At 59.2% G+C, this 19906-nt stretch overlaps 1 protein-coding gene and 1 long non-coding RNA gene across 2 annotated transcripts; both read right to left on the bottom strand.

Annotated features, from left to right (window-relative positions):
* Window positions 1-226: 226 nt before the first annotated feature.
* On the bottom strand, window positions 227-5520 carry LOC133362161 (uncharacterized). The gene is made up of 4 exons (XM_061581114.1): window positions 5189-5520; window positions 4063-4225; window positions 971-1092; window positions 227-787 (listed from the first exon to the last, which is right to left on the bottom strand). The coding sequence occupies exons 3-4, from the start codon at window positions 1056-1058 to the stop codon at window positions 465-467; spliced, it is 411 nt and encodes a 136-aa protein (XP_061437098.1). The 5' UTR covers window positions 1059-1092; window positions 4063-4225; window positions 5189-5520; the 3' UTR covers window positions 227-464.
* Window positions 5519-19469, bottom strand: LOC133362162 (uncharacterized). The gene is made up of 4 exons (XR_009757464.1): window positions 19367-19469; window positions 7840-7981; window positions 7248-7298; window positions 5519-5587 (listed from the first exon to the last, which is right to left on the bottom strand). It is a non-coding gene; the product is annotated as an uncharacterized LOC133362162 (long non-coding RNA).
* Between the last annotated feature and the right edge of the window lie 437 nt (window positions 19470-19906).

The raw sequence follows: 19906 nt of genomic DNA, 5'->3' as shown, positions 1-19906 counted from the left end.
GACGCTGGGCTAGGGGGGAGATTGGATAGACGGCAGGTCTGGAGGACGCTGGGATGGCGGGGAGATTGGATAGACGGCAAGTCTGGAGGACGCTGGGCTAGCGGGGAGATTGGATAGACGGCAAGTCTGGAGGACGCTGGGATGGCGGGGAGATTGGATAGACGGCAAGTCTGGAGGCTGTAGCTCCGTAGATTAGGAGTGAAGTGTGAGCTGTGCAGGTCAGGAGGCTGTACCTCCTCAGGGTAACGGGTGAGGGGACCGTACAACCCTTGTGTGTGTTAGGGACTGTGTCATTAAGACAATAAACTGTGTGTGCCATAAAGAGGTTTATTAGTCCGTCCTTTACAACACTACACATGTATAACTTGCCGTGTAAAACATCATTCATTCTCCTCTGGAACGGACGTCGCCACGCGGAGAGACGGACGCCGCCAACTCCGAGCCAACAGCGGCGGGCGTCGTCGTCACGGCTCGAGCTGGAACCCGGCACGTCGCGCGTGCCACGCGAGGTGGTCACTGTCTCGCGGCCAGCGCACGGTCACCCTGCAGGAGGTGAACGGGTTGGTGCGGAGACGACTCGGTGAGCGGCTTTCATCCGGCAATGTCAACCAGGGCCGGGGGCGGGATTCTAGAGTTGCCAGCTCTGCTCCTCCACCGCCGCCACCGTGGTGATGGTGGTGGTGGTGGTCGTGGTCGCAGCGGCGGTGATGGTGGTGGTCGCAGTGGTGGTGGTGGCTGCCGGGACTGTCAGGGAGCAGGCTCGGGGCGGTCGCTGGCTGCTCCATCGCTGGGGAACGAGAAGATCGCACGCAGCGTGGGGAGAGAAACTCTTATAGTGTAGTAGATGATGATGAGAGAGAGACACGCAAACTCCAAGTATACAGCAGCAGGCGTCAGGGTCTGGATCGAACCCACGACTTCCTACGCACCAGGCGAGGTAGTCAACATCTCTGTAGCCGCCGCCGCTCACCGGGACGATTGCCGGGGCTCCGTCTGTTCCGCACGGTGCACACCAGCGCCAGCACCAGCACCAGCAGCGTTACCAGCAGCGTCGCCATGGCCACCAGCGAGCTGATGGAGGCGACACGGCCGCTGGCAAAGAGCGTCACCACGTCCCCCGTGGACACCCCACGCGAGGTGGATGGGGCGGTGGTGGTGGCGGTGCGGGTGGTGGTGCGGGTGGTGGTGGTGGGGGTGGTGGTGGTGGTGGGGGTGGTGGTGGCGGTGGCGGTGGTGGGGGTGGTGGTGGTGGTGGTGGGGGTGGGGGTGGTGGCGGTGGTGGCGGTGGTGGTGGGGGTGGTGGTGGGGGTGGTGGTGGTGGTGGCGGCGGTGGTGGTGGTGGTGGGGGTGGTGGTGGTGGGGGTGGTGGTGGTGGGGGTGGTGGTGGCGGTGGTGGTGGGGGTGGTGGTGGTGGGGGTGGTGGGGGTGGTGGTGGTGGGGGTTGTGGTGGTGGTGGTGGCGGCGGTGGTGGTGGCGGTGGTGGTGGTGGGGATGGGGGTGGTGGTGGGGGTGGTGGTGGCGGTGGTGGTGGGGGTGGTGGTGGCGGTGGTGGCGGTGGTGGTGGCGGGGGTGGTGGTGGTGGCAGCGGTGGTGGGGGTGGTGGTGGTGGTGGCAGCGGTGGTGGGGGTGGTGGTGGTGGTGGTGGCGGGGGTGGTGGCTACGAGATTGGGGACACACGAGGAGATACGGGGAGACATGGGGAGACAGAGTCACGGGGGAAACAGACAGAGACACAGTGAGACAGATACAGGCAGAGAGACACAGACAGAGACACAGTGAGACAGATACAGGCAGAGAGACAGATACACAGACAGAGACACAGACAGAGACACAGAGAGACACAGACAGAGACACAGACAGAGTGGGATGCTGAGCAGTGTTGTTGGATGAGGAGCGGTGGTGCAGCGGTTAGCGCTACACTGCGCTATGAACCCAGCGTCCCAGGTTCGATTCCCGCTCACGGCCAACACCGGTGACGATTATCTAAACCGTTCCCGGGCCTCCCCTAGGTCGCCTCAGCCTCAAAATGAGTACCTGGTGCGGCGTATAAACATCGCCACTGGGGAGACAAAGGCGGCCGGGCGTGGTGCTGGCCACCCACCCCCTCGTGTAAAGTTCTGACCTTCATAGGTGCTCGCTAACAGCACTTGCCCCAACAGTCTGTTAAGGCTACACGGGGGATATTTGTCTGTGTGTGTCTGTGTGTGTGTCTGTGTGTACCTGTCTGTGTGTTGTTGTTCAACACCGCCTTGCCAGGCACGCTGAGGAGAGGCTTGCGGAGCCCCAATGCGGTTTCAGGAAAGGGCGGTCCTGCACAGATGCCATATTTTCTGTCCGTCTGCTACAGCAGAGGTGTAGGGAATTCCAACAAGACCTACATCTCTGCTTTATTGACCTGGTCAAGGCCTATGATACCATCAGTAGGACTGGGCTCTGGGCAGTTTTTCGTGCTTTCGGAGTCCCTGACCCTCTGCTCACGATCATTAAGGACCTTCATGATGGTGAGCGGGCCCGGATAAAACTACGTGGCCGGGAGTCAGAGCCTTTCCCTGTACACCTTGGGGTGCGACAGGGATGTCCTCTGGCTCCCACATTATTTAACATTTATTTTAACCACATAGTTCGTGAAGCCTTCAATAGCTGTACCAGAGGAATTTCCATCTGTTACAGATACAATGGGAGGCTGATCGATGCCCGGGTGCGGTCAAGGGATGGCTCCCTATCGCTCAACCATGTTGCGTATGCTGATGATTTGGTAATAGCTGCTCATTCAGAAGAGGAGTTGGAGACGCTGCTGCTGAGACTGGAGCGTGCCACTAAGAGGTGGGGCCTTACCATCAGCCCCACCAAAACTAAGCACCTGCCTGGGTATTTTGTACCATTGGACACTCCACCCCCACAACTCCCAATTGGTGATTGAGGAGTTGTGGAGAGAGTGGAGAGTTTCCCATACCTGGGCAGTGTGCTCATGACTGGCTGAGGTCTCACTCCGAATCAGTCGAGCGGCATTACCTTTTCATCGGTTACATAATACTGTGTGGAAGCTACCTGGTTTGTCACTCCGCACGAATCTTCAGGTCTTCTCGGCCACGGTCATTCCCTCCCTTCTCTACGCATGCGAAAAGTGGACCCCCCTAATGGAACATATTCGCCGGTTAGAAACATTTAGGCTGGCCTGTCTACGATCCATCCTGGGTTTAACCTGCAGGCTGGATTGTGTGAGGAGCTCACAAATCCCAGAAAGATCTGGGCAAAGTCCCATTGGTGAGCTCCTCCGGCAGGCAAGGCTGCGTTGGCTGGGCCATGTAGCCTGCATGCCCAGCCACCGCATGTCTGAACAGCTTTTGTTCAGCCGGATAGAGAGGGCTAAATGGGTGCGCCACTCACCCACCCACTCACCCACTCACCCACTCAATCACTCAACTACTTACCAAATCACTCGCTCACCCACCCACTCACCCACCCACCCACTCACCCACCCACTCACTCACTCACTCACCCACCCACCCACTCACCCACTCAATCACTCACGCACCAACTCACTCAACCACCCACTCAGTCAACTACTCACCCACCCACTAAACCACCCACTCACTCAACTACTTACCAAATCACTCGCTCACCCACCCACTCACCCACCCACTCACCCACCCACCCACTCACTCACCCACCCACCTACTCACCCACCCACTCACTCACGCACCCACTCACTCAACCACCCACTCAGTCAACTACTCACCCACCCACTAACCCACCCACTCACTCAACTACTTACCAAATCACTCGCTCACCCACCCACTCACTCACCCACTCACTCACTCACCCACCCACCCACTCACCCACTCACCCACCCACTCACTCACTCACTCACCCACCCACCCACCCACCTACTCACCCACCCACTCACCCACCCACTCACTCACTCATTCACCCACCCACCCACCCACTCTCTCACCCACCAACTAACTCACCACCCACTCACTCACCCACCCACCCACTCACTCACCATCCCACTCACTCACCCACTCACCCACCCACCCACTCACCCACCCACCCACTCACCCACGGCGCTGTGTGGTGGAGGGACGGAGACACACGACAGTGGAGACCACTCCCCTGTCTTCCACCGCGGGTAGCGAGCCGTGACTCTCACGCGGACGCAGTACTCAGCAGCGCCTGCAGGCTGAGGCAGCGCGTGGCGGTAGCGACATCCCACAAAGCGCTCCTGGCAGGAGCAAGCAGATGGTCTCAGTGTGCCGGGTTACGTGGATGACACGTTGGTGGTCTGGCCACACGGCAAAGATAGACTGAGCGCGTTTCTAAATCATCTCAACTCGCAAAACCCATCCATCCAGTTCAGCATGGAAGTGGAAGCTGACAGAACTCAACCATTTCTGGACATTCAGTAGCAGCAGCAGCAATAGCATCGTCATCAGTAGTAGTAGCATCACCACCCACCCACTCACCCACTCACTCTCCCACCCACCCGCCCACCCACTCACCCACCCACCCACCCACTCACCAACCCACCCACCCACCCACTCACCAACCCACCCACTCACCCACTCACCCACCCACCCACCCACTCACTCACTCATCCACCCACTCACCCACTCACCCACTCACTCACCCACCCACTCACCAACCCACCCACTCATCCACTCACCCACCCACCCACCCACACACCCACCCACTCACCCACCCACTCACCCACCCACCCACACACCCACTCACCCCCTCACCCACTCACCCACCCACTCACCCACCCACTCACCCACCCACTCACCCACCCACTCACCCACCCACTCACCCACCCACCCACCCACTCACCCACCCACCCACCCACTCACACACACACACACCCACCCACCCACTCACACACACACACACCCACCCACTCACCCACCCACACACCCACTCACCCACTCACCCACCCACACACCCACTCACCCACCCACTCACCCACCCACCCACTCACCCACCCACTCACCCACCCACCCACTCACACACACACCCACCCACACACCCACTCACCCACCCACACACCCACTCACCCACCCACTCACCCACCCACTCACCCACCCACTCACCCACCCACCCACCCACCCACCCACTCACCCACCCACCCACCCACTCACCCACTCACCCACCCACTCACCCACACACCCACCCACCCACCCACTCTCACCGTGCTAGTCACACCCCTCCTTGTGGAGACCTCGGCTTGTAGATGGTACATCACGTCACTCTGCGCCATCCTCCTCCTCCACTCGCTCCTCATGGAGACCCGCACGGACAGCTCCCACCGCTCTCCCTCGTCGCCACCCGCCATCACCGTCATCGCCGCCATCACCGTCATCGTCGTCGTCATTCTCGTAGCCATCTTTGTCGTCATGTTTGTAGTCCTCACGCTCACTACCACACTCCTCCTCCTCGTCACCACCCTCGTCACCACCCTCCTCACCACCCTCCTCACCACCCTCCTCACCACCCTCCTCACCACCCTCCTCACCACCCTCCTCACCACCCTCCTCCAGCGTCGCATCCTTGTGGAGCATCAAGGTGACAGTCGGAGCACTCAGCACGGCTGAGACACACACAGACACACAGACACACACACAGACACACACACAGACACACACAGACACAGACACACACACACACACAGACACACACACACACAGAGACACTCACACACAGACACACACACAGAGACACTCACACACAGACACACACACACAGAGACACACACACAGACACACACACACACAGACACTCACACACAGAGACACACAGAGACACACACAGAGACACTCACACAGACACACACACAAACACACACATACACACACACAGAGACACACACACAGACACACACAGGGACACACACACAGAACCACTCACACAAAGAGACACTCACACACAGAGAGACACACTCACACAGACACACACACACAGACACACAAAGACACTCACACAAAGAGACACTCACACACAGAGACACACACACAGACACACACACAAAGAGACACTCACACACAGACACACACACAGAGAGACACTCACACACAGACACACACACAGAGAGACACACTCACACAGACACACACACAGACACACACAGAGACACTCACACAAAGAGACACTCACACACAGAGACACACACACAGAGACACACACAGAGACACACACAGACAGAGACACACAGAGACACTCACACACAGACACACACACACAGAGACACACACACAGAGAAACTCACACAGAGACACAGAGAGTGAGACACTCACACACAGACACAGAGACACACACAGAGACACTCACACACAGAGACACTCACACACAGAGACACTCACACAGATAAACTCACACAGAGACACAGAGAGTGAGACACTCACACACAGACACAGAGACACACACAGAGACACTCACACACAGAGACACTCACACACAGAGACACTCACACAGAGAAACTCACACAGAGACACAGAGAGTGAGACACTCACACACAGACACAGAGACACACACAGAGACACTCACACACAGAGACACTCACACACAGAGACACTCACACAGAGAAACTCACACAGAGACACAGAGAGTGAGACACTCACACACAGACACAGAGACACACACAGAGACACACACACAGAGACACTCACACACAGAGACACTCACACAGAGAAACTCACACAGAGACACAGAGAGTGAGATACTCACACACAGACACAGAGACACACACAGAGACACACACACAGAGACACTCACACACAGAGACACTCACACAGAGAAACTCACACAGAGACACAGAGAGTGAGATACTCACACACAGACACAGAGACACACACAGAGACACTCACACACAGAGACACTCACACACAGAGACACTCACACACAGAGACACACACACAGACACACACACTCATACACAGAGACACACAGACACACACACAGAGACACTCACACACAGAGACACTCACACAGAGACACTCACACAGAGACACAGAGAGTGAGACACTCACACACAGACACAGAGACACAGACAGAGACACAGACAATGCCACTCACTTGTCTTCAAGGGTAACACATCAACCACGACCCAGGGTGACGATGATGGTGGTGATGGTGGTGGTGATGATGGTGGTGATGGTGACGATGATGGTGTTGGTGGTGGTGATGAGACGGTGGATCTGACGCGAAGTTGATAGCGGTCGCCGGGATGTCGCAGCGCTGAGGAGACATCGCACCGTGTCTCTGCGGTGGCAGCGCAGACGGTCCGCCAGCGGGCTCGTCCATAGCTGCACAGACAGAGACACGGGGAGGAGGAGGTGGTGGTGAGGAGTGGGTGGGTGAGTGGGTGAGTGGGTGGGTGAGTGGGTGGGTGGGTGGGTGAGTGGGTGGGTGAGTGAGTGAGTGAGTGGGGTGGGTGAGTGGGTGGGTGAGTGGGTGGGTGGGTGGGTGAGTGGGTGGGTGAGTGAGTGGGTGAGTCAGTGAGTGAGTGGGTGGGTGAGTGGGTAAGTGGGTGAGTGGGTGGGTGGGTAGGTGGGTGGGTGAGGGGGTAGGTGAGTCGGTGGGTGGGTAGGTGGGTGGGTGGGTGAGTGGGTGGGTGAGTGGGTGAGTGCGTGAGTCAGTGAGTGAGTGGGTGGTTGAGTGGGTGAGTCAGTGAGTGAGTGGGTGAGTGGGTGAGTCAGTGAGTGGGTGGGTGAGTGGGTGGGTGAGTGGGTGGGTGGGTGAGTGGATGGGTGGTTGAGTGAGTGGTTGAGCGAGTGGATGAGTGAGTGGATGGGTGAGCGAGTGGGTGAGTGAGTGAGCGAGTGGATGAGTGAGCGAGCATCTCACAGTTTGCTGTCCACCCTGTAGGTAACGTCCAGGAGCTTTGAGCTGCTGCTGGTGGCGACGTCCACTTGAGCGTCGTGGTCCCAGCGGAGTTGCGTCAGCAGGTCGCGAGACTCCACGCGGACATTCAGAGGGGGAGTCGCAGCTGGGGAGATGGGCAGTGTGCGCTAACCACTGCACCACCGCTCCCCACACACACACACAGTGCGCTAACCACTGCACCACCGCTCCCCACACACACACACAGTGCGCTAACCACTGCACCACCGCTCCCCACACTGCGCTAACCACTGCACCACCACTCCCCACACACACACAGTGCGCTAACCACTGCACCACCGCTCCCCCCACACACACACAGTGCGCTAACCACTGCACCACCGCTCCCCCCACACACGCACACAGTGCGCTAACCACTGCACCACCGCTCCCCACACACACACACACAGTGCGCTAACCACTGCACCACCGCTCCCCACACACACACAGTGCGCTAACCACTGCACCACCGCTCCCCACACACACACAGTGCGCTAACCACTGTACCACCACTCCCCCCACACACACACAGTGCGCTAACCACTGTACCACCACTCACACACACAGTGCGCTAACCACTACACCACCGCTCCCCACACACACACAGTGCGCTAACCACTGCACCACCGCTCCTCACATACACACAGTGCGCTAACCACTGCACCACCGCTCCCCGCTCAACACACACAGTGCGCTAACCACTGCACCACCACTCCCACCCCCACACAGTGCGCTAACCACTGCACCACCGCTCCCCACACACACACAGTGCGCTAACCACTGCACCACCACTCCCCACACACTGTGCTAACCACTGCACCACCGCTCCCCACACTGCGCTAACCACTGCACCACCACTCCCCACACACACACAAAGTGCGCTAACCACTGCACCACCACTCCCCACACAAAGTGCGCTAACCACTGCACCACCACTCCCCACTCACACACACAGTGCGCTAACCACTGCACCACCGCTCCCCACACACACACACACAGTGCGCTAACCACTGCACCACCGCTCCCCACACACACACAGTGCGCTAACCACTGCACCACCGCTCCCCACACACACACAGTGCGCTAACCACTGTACCACCACTCCCCCCACACACACACAGTGCGCTAACCACTGTACCACCACTCACACACACAGTGCGCTAACCACTACACCACCGCTCCCCACACACACACAGTGCGCTAACCACTGCACCACCGCTCCTCACATACACACAGTGCACTAACCACTGCACCACCGCTCCCCGCTCAACACACACAGTGCGCTAACCACTGCACCACCACTCCCACCCCCACACAGTGCGCTAACCACTGCACCACCGCTCCCCACACACACACAGTGCGCTAACCACTGCACCACCACTCCCCACACACTGTGCTAACCACTGCACCACCGCTCCCCACACTGCGCTAACCACTGCACCACCACTCCCCACACACACACAAAGTGCGCTAACCACTGCACCACCACTCCCCACACAAAGTGCGCTAACCACTGCACCACCACTCCCCACTCACACACACAGTGCGCTAACCACTGCACCACCACTCCACACTCACACACAAAGTGCGCTAACCACTGCACCACCACTCCCCACTCACACACAAAGTGCACTAACCACTGCACCACCGCTCCCCACACAAAGTGCGCTAACCACTGCACCACCACTCCCCACTCACACACACAGTGCGCTAACCACTGCACCACCGCTCCCCCCACACACACACAGTGCGCTAACCACTGCACCACCGCTCCCCACTCACACACACAGTGCACTAACCACTGCACCACCGCTCCCCACACAAAGTGCGCTAACCACTGCACCACCACTCCCCACTCACACACACAGTGCGCTAACCACTGCACCACCGCTCCCCCCACACACACACAGTGCGCTAACCACTGCACCACCGCTCCCCCCACACACACACACAGTGCGCTAACCACTGCACCACCGCTCCCCACACACACACACAGTGCGCTAACCACTGCACCACCGCTCCCCACACACACACAGTGCGCTAACCACTGCACCACCGCTCCCCACACACACACAGTGCGCTAACCACTGTACCACCACTTCCCCCACACACACACAGTGCGCTAACCACTGTACCACCACTCACACACACAGTGCGCTAACCACTACACCACCGCTCCCCACACACACACAGTGCGCTAACCACTGCACCACCGCTCCTCACATACACACAGTGCGCTAACCACTGCACCACCGCTCCCCGCTCAACACACACAGTGCGCTAACCACTGCACCACCACTCCCACCCCCACACAGTGCGCTAACCACTGCACCACCGCTCCCCACACACACACAGTGCGCTAACCACTGCACCACCACTCCCCACACACTGTGCTAACCACTGCACCACCGCTCCCCACACTGCGCTAACCACTGCACCACCACTCCCCACACACACACAAAGTGCGCTAACCACTGCACCACCACTCCCCACACAAAGTGCGCTAACCACTGCACCACCACTCCCCACTCACACACAAAGTGCGCTAACCACTGCACCACCACTCCCCACTCACACACAAAGTGCACTAACCACTGCACCACCGCTCCCCACACACACACAGTGCGCTAACCACTGCACCACCGCTCCCCCCCCACACACAGTGTGCTAACCACTGCCCCACCGCTCCCCACACACACACAGTGTGCTAACCACTGCCCCACCGCTCCCCACACACACACAGTGTGCTAACCACTGCCCCACCGCTCCCCACACACACACACACAGTGCGCTAACCACTGCACCACCACTCCCCACACACACACAAAGTGCGCTAACCACTGCACCACCACTCCCCACACAAAGTGCGCTAACCACTGCACCACCACTCCCCACTCACACACACAGTGCGCTAACCACTGCACCACCACTCCCCACTCACACACACAGTGCGCTAACCACTGCACCACCGCTCCCCCCACACACGCACACAGTGCGCTAACCACTGCACCACCGCTCCCCACACACACACACAGTGTGCTAACCACTGCACCACCGCTCCCCACACACACACACACACAGTGCGCTAACCACTGCACCACCGCTCCCCACACACACACAGTGCGCTAACCACTGCACCACCGCTCCCCACACACACACAGTGCGCTAACCACTGTACCACCACTCACACACACAGTGCGCTAACCACTACACCACCGCTCCCCACACACACACAGTGCGCTAACCACTGCACCACCGCTCCTCACATACACACAGTGCGCTAACCACTGCACCACCGCTCCCCGCTCAACACACACAGTGCGCTAACCACTGCACCACCACTCCCACCCCCACACAGTGCGCTAACCACTGCACCACCGCTCCCCACACACACACAGTGCGCTAACCACTGCACCACCACTCCCCACACACTGTGCTAACCACTGCACCACCGCTCCCCACACTGCGCTAACCACTGCACCACCACTCCCCACACACACACAAAGTGCGCTAACCACTGCACCACCACTCCCCACACAAAGTGCGCTAACCACTGCACCACCACTCCCCACTCACACACACAGTGCGCTAACCACTGCACCACCACTCCCCACTCACACACAAAGTGCGCTAACCACTGCACCACCACTCCCCACTCACACACAAAGTGCACTAACCACTGCACCACCGCTCCCCACACACACACAGTGCGCTAACCACTGCACCACCGCTCCCCCCCCACACACAGTGTGCTAACCACTGCCCCACCGCTCCCCACACACACACAAAGTGCGCTAACCACTGCACCACCGCTCCCCACACACACACAGTGCGCTAACCACTGCACCACCGCTCCCCACACACACACAGTGTGCTAGCCACTGCCCCACCGCTCCCCACACACACACAGTGTGCTAACCACTGCCCCACCGCTCCCCACACACACACACACACAGTGCGCTAACCACTGCACCACCACTCCCCACACACACACAAAGTGCGCTAACCACTGCACCACCACTCCCCACACAAAGTGCGCTAACCACTGCACCACCACTCCCCACTCACACACACAGTGCGCTAACCACTGCACCACCACTCCCCACTCACACACACAGTGCGCTAACCACTGCACCACCGCTCCCCCCACACACGCACACAGTGCGCTAACCACTGCACCACCGCTCCCCACACACACACACACAGTGCGCTAACCACTGCACCACCGCTCCCCACACACACACAGTGCGCTAACCACTGCACCACCGCTCCCCACACACACACACAGTGCGCTAACCACTGTACCACCACTCCCCCCACACACACACAGTGCGCTAACCACTGCACCACCGCTCCCCACACACACACAGTGCGCTAACCACTGTACCACCACTCCCCCCACACACACACAGTGCGCTAACCACTGTACCACCACTCACACACACACACAAAGTGCGCTAACCACTGCACCACCACTCCCCACACAAAGTGCGCTAACCACTGCACCACCACTCCCCACTCACACACACAGTGCGCTAACCACTGTACCACCACTCCCCCCACACACACACAGTGCGCTAACCACTGTACCACCACTCACACACACAGTGCGCTAACCACTACACCACCGCTCCCCACACACACACAGTGCGCTAACCACTGCACCACCGCTCCTCACATACACACAGTGCGCTAACCACTGCACCACCGCTCCCCGCTCAACACACACAGTGCGCTAACCACTGCACCACCACTCCCACCCCCACACAGTGCGCTAACCACTGCACCACCGCTCCCCACACACACACAGTGCGCTAACCACTGCACCACCACTCCCCACACACTGTGCTAACCACTGCACCACCGCTCCCCACACTGCGCTAACCACTGCACCACCACTCCCCACACACACACAAAGTGCGCTAACCACTGCACCACCACTCCCCACACAAAGTGCGCTAACCACTGCACCACCACTCCCCACTCACACACACAGTGCGCTAACCACTGCACCACCACTCCCCACTCACACACAAAGTGCGCTAACCACTGCACCACCACTCCCCACTCACACACAAAGTGCACTAACCACTGCACCACCGCTCCCCACACACACACAGTGCGCTAACCACTGCACCACCGCTCCCCCCCCCCACACACAGTGTGCTAACCACTGCCCCACCGCTCCCCACACACACACAAAGTGCGCTAACCACTGCACCACCGCTCCCCACACACACACAGTGCGCTAACCACTGCACCACCGCTCCCCACACACACACAGTGTGCTAACCACTGCCCCACCGCTCCCCACACACACACAGTGTGCTAACCACTGCCCCACCGCTCCCCACACACACACAGTGCGCTAACCACTGCACCACCACTCCCCACACACACACAAAGTGCGCTAACCACTGCACCACCACTCCCCACTCACACACACAGTGCGCTAACCACTGCACCACCACTCCCCACTCACACACACAGTGCGCTAACCACTGCACCACCGCTCCCCACACACACAAAGTGCGCTAACCACTGCACCACCACCCCCCACACAAAGTGCGCTAACCACTGCACCACCACTCCCCAATCACACACACAGTGCGCTAACCACTGCACCACCGCTCCCCACACACTGTGCTAACCACTGCACCACCGCTCCCCACACTGCGCTAACCACTGCACCACCACTCCCCACACACACAAAGTGCGCTAACCACTGCACCACCACTCCCCACACAAAGTGCGCTAACCACTGCACCACCACTCCCCACTCACACACAGTGCGCTAACCACTGCACCACCGCTCCCCACACACTGCGCTAACCACTGCACCACCACTCCCCACACACACACAGTGTGCTAACCACTGCACCACCACTCCCCACACACACACAGTGCGCTAACCACTGTACCACCGCTCCCCACACAGTGCGCTAACCACTGCACCACCACTCCCCACTCACACACAGTGCGCTAACCACTGCACCACCGCTCCCCACACACTGCGCTAACCACTGCACCACCACTCCCCACACACACACAGTGCGCTAACCACTGCACCACCGCTCCCCACACACTGCGCTAACCACTGCACCACCACTCCCCACACACACACAGTGCGCTAACCACTGCACCACCGCTCCCCCCACACACGCACACAGTGCGCTAACCACTGCACCACCGCTCCCCACACACACACACAGTGTGCTAATCACTGCACCACCGCTCCCCACACACACACACACACAGTGCGCTAACCACTGCACCACCGCTCCCCACACACACACAGTGCGCTAACCACTGCACCACCGCTCCCCACACACACACAGTGCGCTAACCACTGTACCACCACTCACACACACAGTGCGCTAACCACTACACCACCGCTCCCCACACACACACAGTGCGCTAACCACTGCACCACCGCTCCTCACATACACACAGTGCGCTAACCACTGCACCACCGCTCCCCGCTCAACACACACAGTGCGCTAACCACTGCACCACCACTCCCACCCCCACACAGTGCGCTAACCACTGCACCACCGCTCCCCACACACACACAGTGCGCTAACCACTGCACCACCACTCCCCACACACTGTGCTAACCACTGCACCACCGCTCCCCACACTGCGCTAACCACTGCACCACCACTCCCCACACACACACAAAGTGCGCTAACCACTGCACCACCACTCCCCACACAAAGTGCGCTAACCACTGCACCACCACTCCCCACTCACACACACAGTGCGCTAACCACTGCACCACCACTCCCCACTCACACACAAAGTGCGCTAACCACTGCACCACCACTCCCCACTCACACACAAAGTGCACTAACCACTGCACCACCGCTCCCCACACACACACAGTGCGCTAACCACTGCACCACCGCTCCCCCCCCACACACAGTGTGCTAACCACTGCCCCACCGCTCCCCACACACACACAAAGTGCGCTAACCACTGCACCACCGCTCCCCACACACACACAGTGCGCTAACCACTGCACCACCGCTCCCCACACACACACAGTGTGCTAACCACTGCCCCACCGCTCCCCACACACACACAGTGTGCTAACCACTGCCCCACCGCTCCCCACACACACACACACACAGTGCGCTAACCACTGCACCACCACTCCCCACACACACACAAAGTGCGCTAACCACTGCACCACCACTCCCCACACAAAGTGCGCTAACCACTGCACCACCACTCCCCACTCACACACACAGTGCGCTAACCACTGCACCACCACTCCCCACTCACACACACAGTGCGCTAACCACTGCACCACCGCTCCCCCCACACACGCACACAGTGCGCTAACCACTGCACCACCGCTCCCCACACACACACACACAGTGCGCTAACCACTGCACCACCGCTCCCCACACACACACAGTGCGCTAACCACTGCACCACCGCTCCCCACACACACACACAGTGCGCTAACCACTGTACCACCACTCCCCCCACACACACACAGTGCGCTAACCACTGCACCACCGCTCCCCACACACACACAGTGCGCTAACCACTGTACCACCACTCCCCCCACACACACACAGTGCGCTAACCACTGTACCACCACTCACACACACACACAAAGTGCGCTAACCACTGCACCACCACTCCCCACACAAAGTGCGCTAACCACTGCACCACCACTCCCCACTCACACACACAGTGCGCTAACCACTGTACCACCACTCCCCCCACACACACACAGTGCGCTAACCACTGTACCACCACTCACACACTCAGTGCGCTAACCACTACACCACCGCTCCCCACACACACACAGTGCGCTAACCACTGCACCACCGCTCCTCACATACACACAGTGCGCTAACCACTGCACCACCGCTCCCCGCTCAACACACACAGTGCGCTAACCACTGCACCACCACTCCCACCCCCACACAGTGCGCTAACCACTGCACCACCGCTCCCCACACACACACAGTGCGCTAACCACTGCACCACCACTCCCCACACACTGTGCTAACCACTGCACCACCGCTCCCCACACTGCGCTAACCACTGCACCACCACTCCCCACACACACACAAAGTGCGCTAACCACTGCACCACCACTCCCCACACAAAGTGCGCTAACCACTGCACCACCACTCCCCACTCACACACAAAGTGCGCTAACCACTGCACCACCACTCCCCACTCACACACAAAGTGCACTAACCACTGCACCACCGCTCCCCACACACACACAGTGCGCTAACCACTGCACCACCGCTCCCCCCCCACACACAGTGTGCTAACCACTGCCCCACCGCTCCCCACACACACACAAAGTGCGCTAACCACTGCACCACCGCTCCCCACACACACACAGTGCGCTAACCACTGCACCACCGCTCCCCACACACACACAGTGTGCTAACCACTGCCCCACCGCTCCCCACACACACACAGTGTGCTAACCACTGCCCCACCGCTCCCCACACACACACACACAGTGCGCTAACCACTGCACCACCACTCCCCACACACACACAAAGTGCGCTAACCACTGCACCACCACTCCCCACACAAAGTGCGCTAACCACTGCACCACCACTCCCCACTCACACACACAGTGCGCTAACCACTGCACCACCACTCCCCACTCACACACAAAGTGCGCTAACCACTGCACCACCACTCCCCACTCACACACAAAGTGCACTAACCACTGCACCACCGCTCCCCACACACACACAGTGCGCTAACCACTGCACCACCGCTCCCCCCCCACACACAGTGTGCTAACCACTGCCCCACCGCTCCCCACACACACACAAAGTGCGCTAACCACTGCACCACCGCTCCCCACACACACACAGTGCGCTAACCACTGCACCACCGCTCCCCACACACACACAGTGTGCTAACCACTGCCCCACCGCTCCCCACACACACACAGTGTGCTAACCACTGCCCCACCGCTCCCCACACACACACACACACAGTGCGCTAACCACTGCACCACCACTCCCCACACACACACAAAGTGCGCTAACCACTGCACCACCACTCCCCACACAAAGTGCGCTAACCACTGCACCACCACTCCCCACTCACACACACAGTGCGCTAACCACTGCACCACCACTCCCCACTCACACACACAGTGCGCTAACCACTGCACCACCGCTCCCCCCACACACGCACACAGTGCGCTAACCACTGCACCACCGCTCCCCACACACACACACACAGTGCGCTAACCACTGCACCACCGCTCCCCACACACACACAGTGCGCTAACCACTGCACCACCGCTCCCCACACACACACACAGTGCGCTAACCACTGTACCACCACTCCCCCCACACACACACAGTGCGCTAACCACTGCACCACCGCTCCCCACACACACACAGTGCGCTAACCACTGTACCACCACTCCCCCCACACACACACAGTGCGCTAACCACTGTACCACCACTCACACACACACACAAAGTGCGCTAACCACTGCACCACCACTCCCCACACAAAGTGCGCTAACCACTGCACCACCACTCCCCACTCACACACACAGTGCGCTAACCACTGTACCACCACTCCCCCCACACACACACAGTGCGCTAACCACTGTACCACCACTCACACACACAGTGCGCTAACCACTACACCACCGCTCCCCACACACACACAGTGCGCTAACCACTGCACCACCGCTCCTCACATACACACAGTGCGCTAACCACTGCACCACCGCTCCCCGCTCAACACACACAGTGCGCTAACCACTGCACCACCACTCCCACCCCCACACAGTGCGCTAACCACTGCACCACCGCTCCCCACACACACACAGTGCGCTAACCACTGCACCACCACTCCCCACACACTGTGCTAACCACTGCACCACCGCTCCCCACACTGCGCTAACCACTGCACCACCACTCCCCACACACACACAAAGTGCGCTAACCACTGCACCACCACTCCCCACACAAAGTGCGCTAACCACTGCACCACCACTCCCCACTCACACACACAGTGCGCTAACCACTGCACCACCACTCCCCACTCACACACAAAGTGCGCTAACCACTGCACCACCACTCCCCACTCACACACAAAGTGCACTAACCACTGCACCACCGCTCCCCACACACACACAGTGCGCTAACCACTGCACCACCGCTCCCCCCCCCACACACAGTGTGCTAACCACTGCCCCACCGCTCCCCACACACACACAAAGTGCGCTAACCACTGCACCACCGCTCCCCACACACACACAGTGCGCTAACCACTGCACCACCGCTCCCCACACACACACAGTGTGCTAACCACTGCCCCACCGCTCCCCACACACACACAGTGTGCTAACCACTGCCCCACCGCTCCCCACACACACACAGTGCGCTAACCACTGCACCACCACTCCCCACACACACACAAAGTGCGCTAACCACTGCACCACCACTCCCCACACAAAGTGCGCTAACCACTGCACCACCACTCCCCACTCACACACACAGTGCGCTAACCACTGCACCACCACTCCCCACTCACACACACAGTGCGCTAACCACTGCACCACCGCTCCCCACACACACAAAGTGCGCTAACCACTGCACCACCACTCCCCACACAAAGTGCGCTAACCACTGCACCACCACTCCCCAATCACACACACAGTGCGCTAACCACTGCACCACCGCTCCCCACACACTGTGCTAACCACTGCACCACCGCTCCCCACACTGCGCTAACCACTGCACCACCACTCCCCACACACACAAAGTGCGCTAACCACTGCACCACCACTCCCCACACAAAGTGCGCTAACCACTGCACCACCACTCCCCACTCACACACAGTGCGCTAACCACTGCACCACCGCTCCCCACACACTGCGCTAACCACTGCACCACCACTCCCCACACACACACAGTGTGCTAACCACTGCACCACCACTCCCCACACACACACAGTGCGCTAACCACTGTACCACCGCTCCCCACACAGTGCGCTAACCACTGCACCACCACTCCCCACTCACACACAGTGCGCTAACCACTGCACCACCGCTCCCCACACACTGCGCTAACCACTGCACCACCACTCCCCACACACACACAGTGCGCTAACCACTGCACCACCACTCCCCACACACACACAGTGCGCTAACCACTGCACCACCACTCCCCACACACACACAGTGCGCTAACCACTGCACCACCACTCCCCACACACACACACAGTGCGCTAACCACTGCACCACCACTCCCCACACACACACAGTGCGCTAACCACTGCACCACCACTCCCCACACACACACAGTGCGCTAACCACTGCACCACCACTCCCCACACACACACACAGTGCGCTCATCACTGCACCACCGCTCCCCACACACACACACAGTGCGCTAACCACTGAACCACCGCTCCCCACGTACACCACAACCTGGTACCCGATGTATCGACCACCTCCGGCTGTGCTCACCGTGTGTGCACGTGACGAGGTGGAGGTGGAGGAGGAGGGAGAGGAAGAGTAGGCCAAGTCTCGAGAAGAGTTTCCTCGCCGCCATGACGCCCATCCGGGAGACGCGTTTTGCAGTTTCCCAAGTCACGTGGTGCAGAGAAATTCGATTCCCGATTCGATTAACTCTACTCGCGTCGATTCTTAATGGGATAACATTAGGAATCTATTACTGTAGATTAACGGGTGTATGGAGTCGATTTATATTGGGATAACATGGGAATCGATTTAACGTTTATTAAGCTAATGGAATCGATTTCCGTTGGGATAACATGGGAGTAGACTATCGTGGGTGTGTGTTCATATGTGTGTGTGTAAGTCGATGTCTGTGTGTACTTGTGTGTGTGTGTGAGTCCATGTGTGTGTAAGTCGATGTCTGTGTGTACTTGTGTGTGTGTGAGTCCATGTGTGTGTATCTCAAGTCGATGTCTGTGTAAGTTTGTATGTGTGTGTAAGTTGATGTCTGTATGTGTGTACTTGTGTGTGAGTCCATGTGTGTGTATC

This window comes from Lethenteron reissneri, unplaced genomic scaffold (assembly GCF_015708825.2).
Source record: "Lethenteron reissneri isolate LAM-NWPU_2019-01 unplaced genomic scaffold, ASM1570882v1 scaffold_1392, whole genome shotgun sequence".
Classification (NCBI taxonomy): domain Eukaryota; kingdom Metazoa; phylum Chordata; class Hyperoartia; order Petromyzontiformes; family Petromyzontidae; genus Lethenteron; species Lethenteron reissneri.
This window is presented reverse-complemented; position numbering and strand designations above follow the sequence as displayed.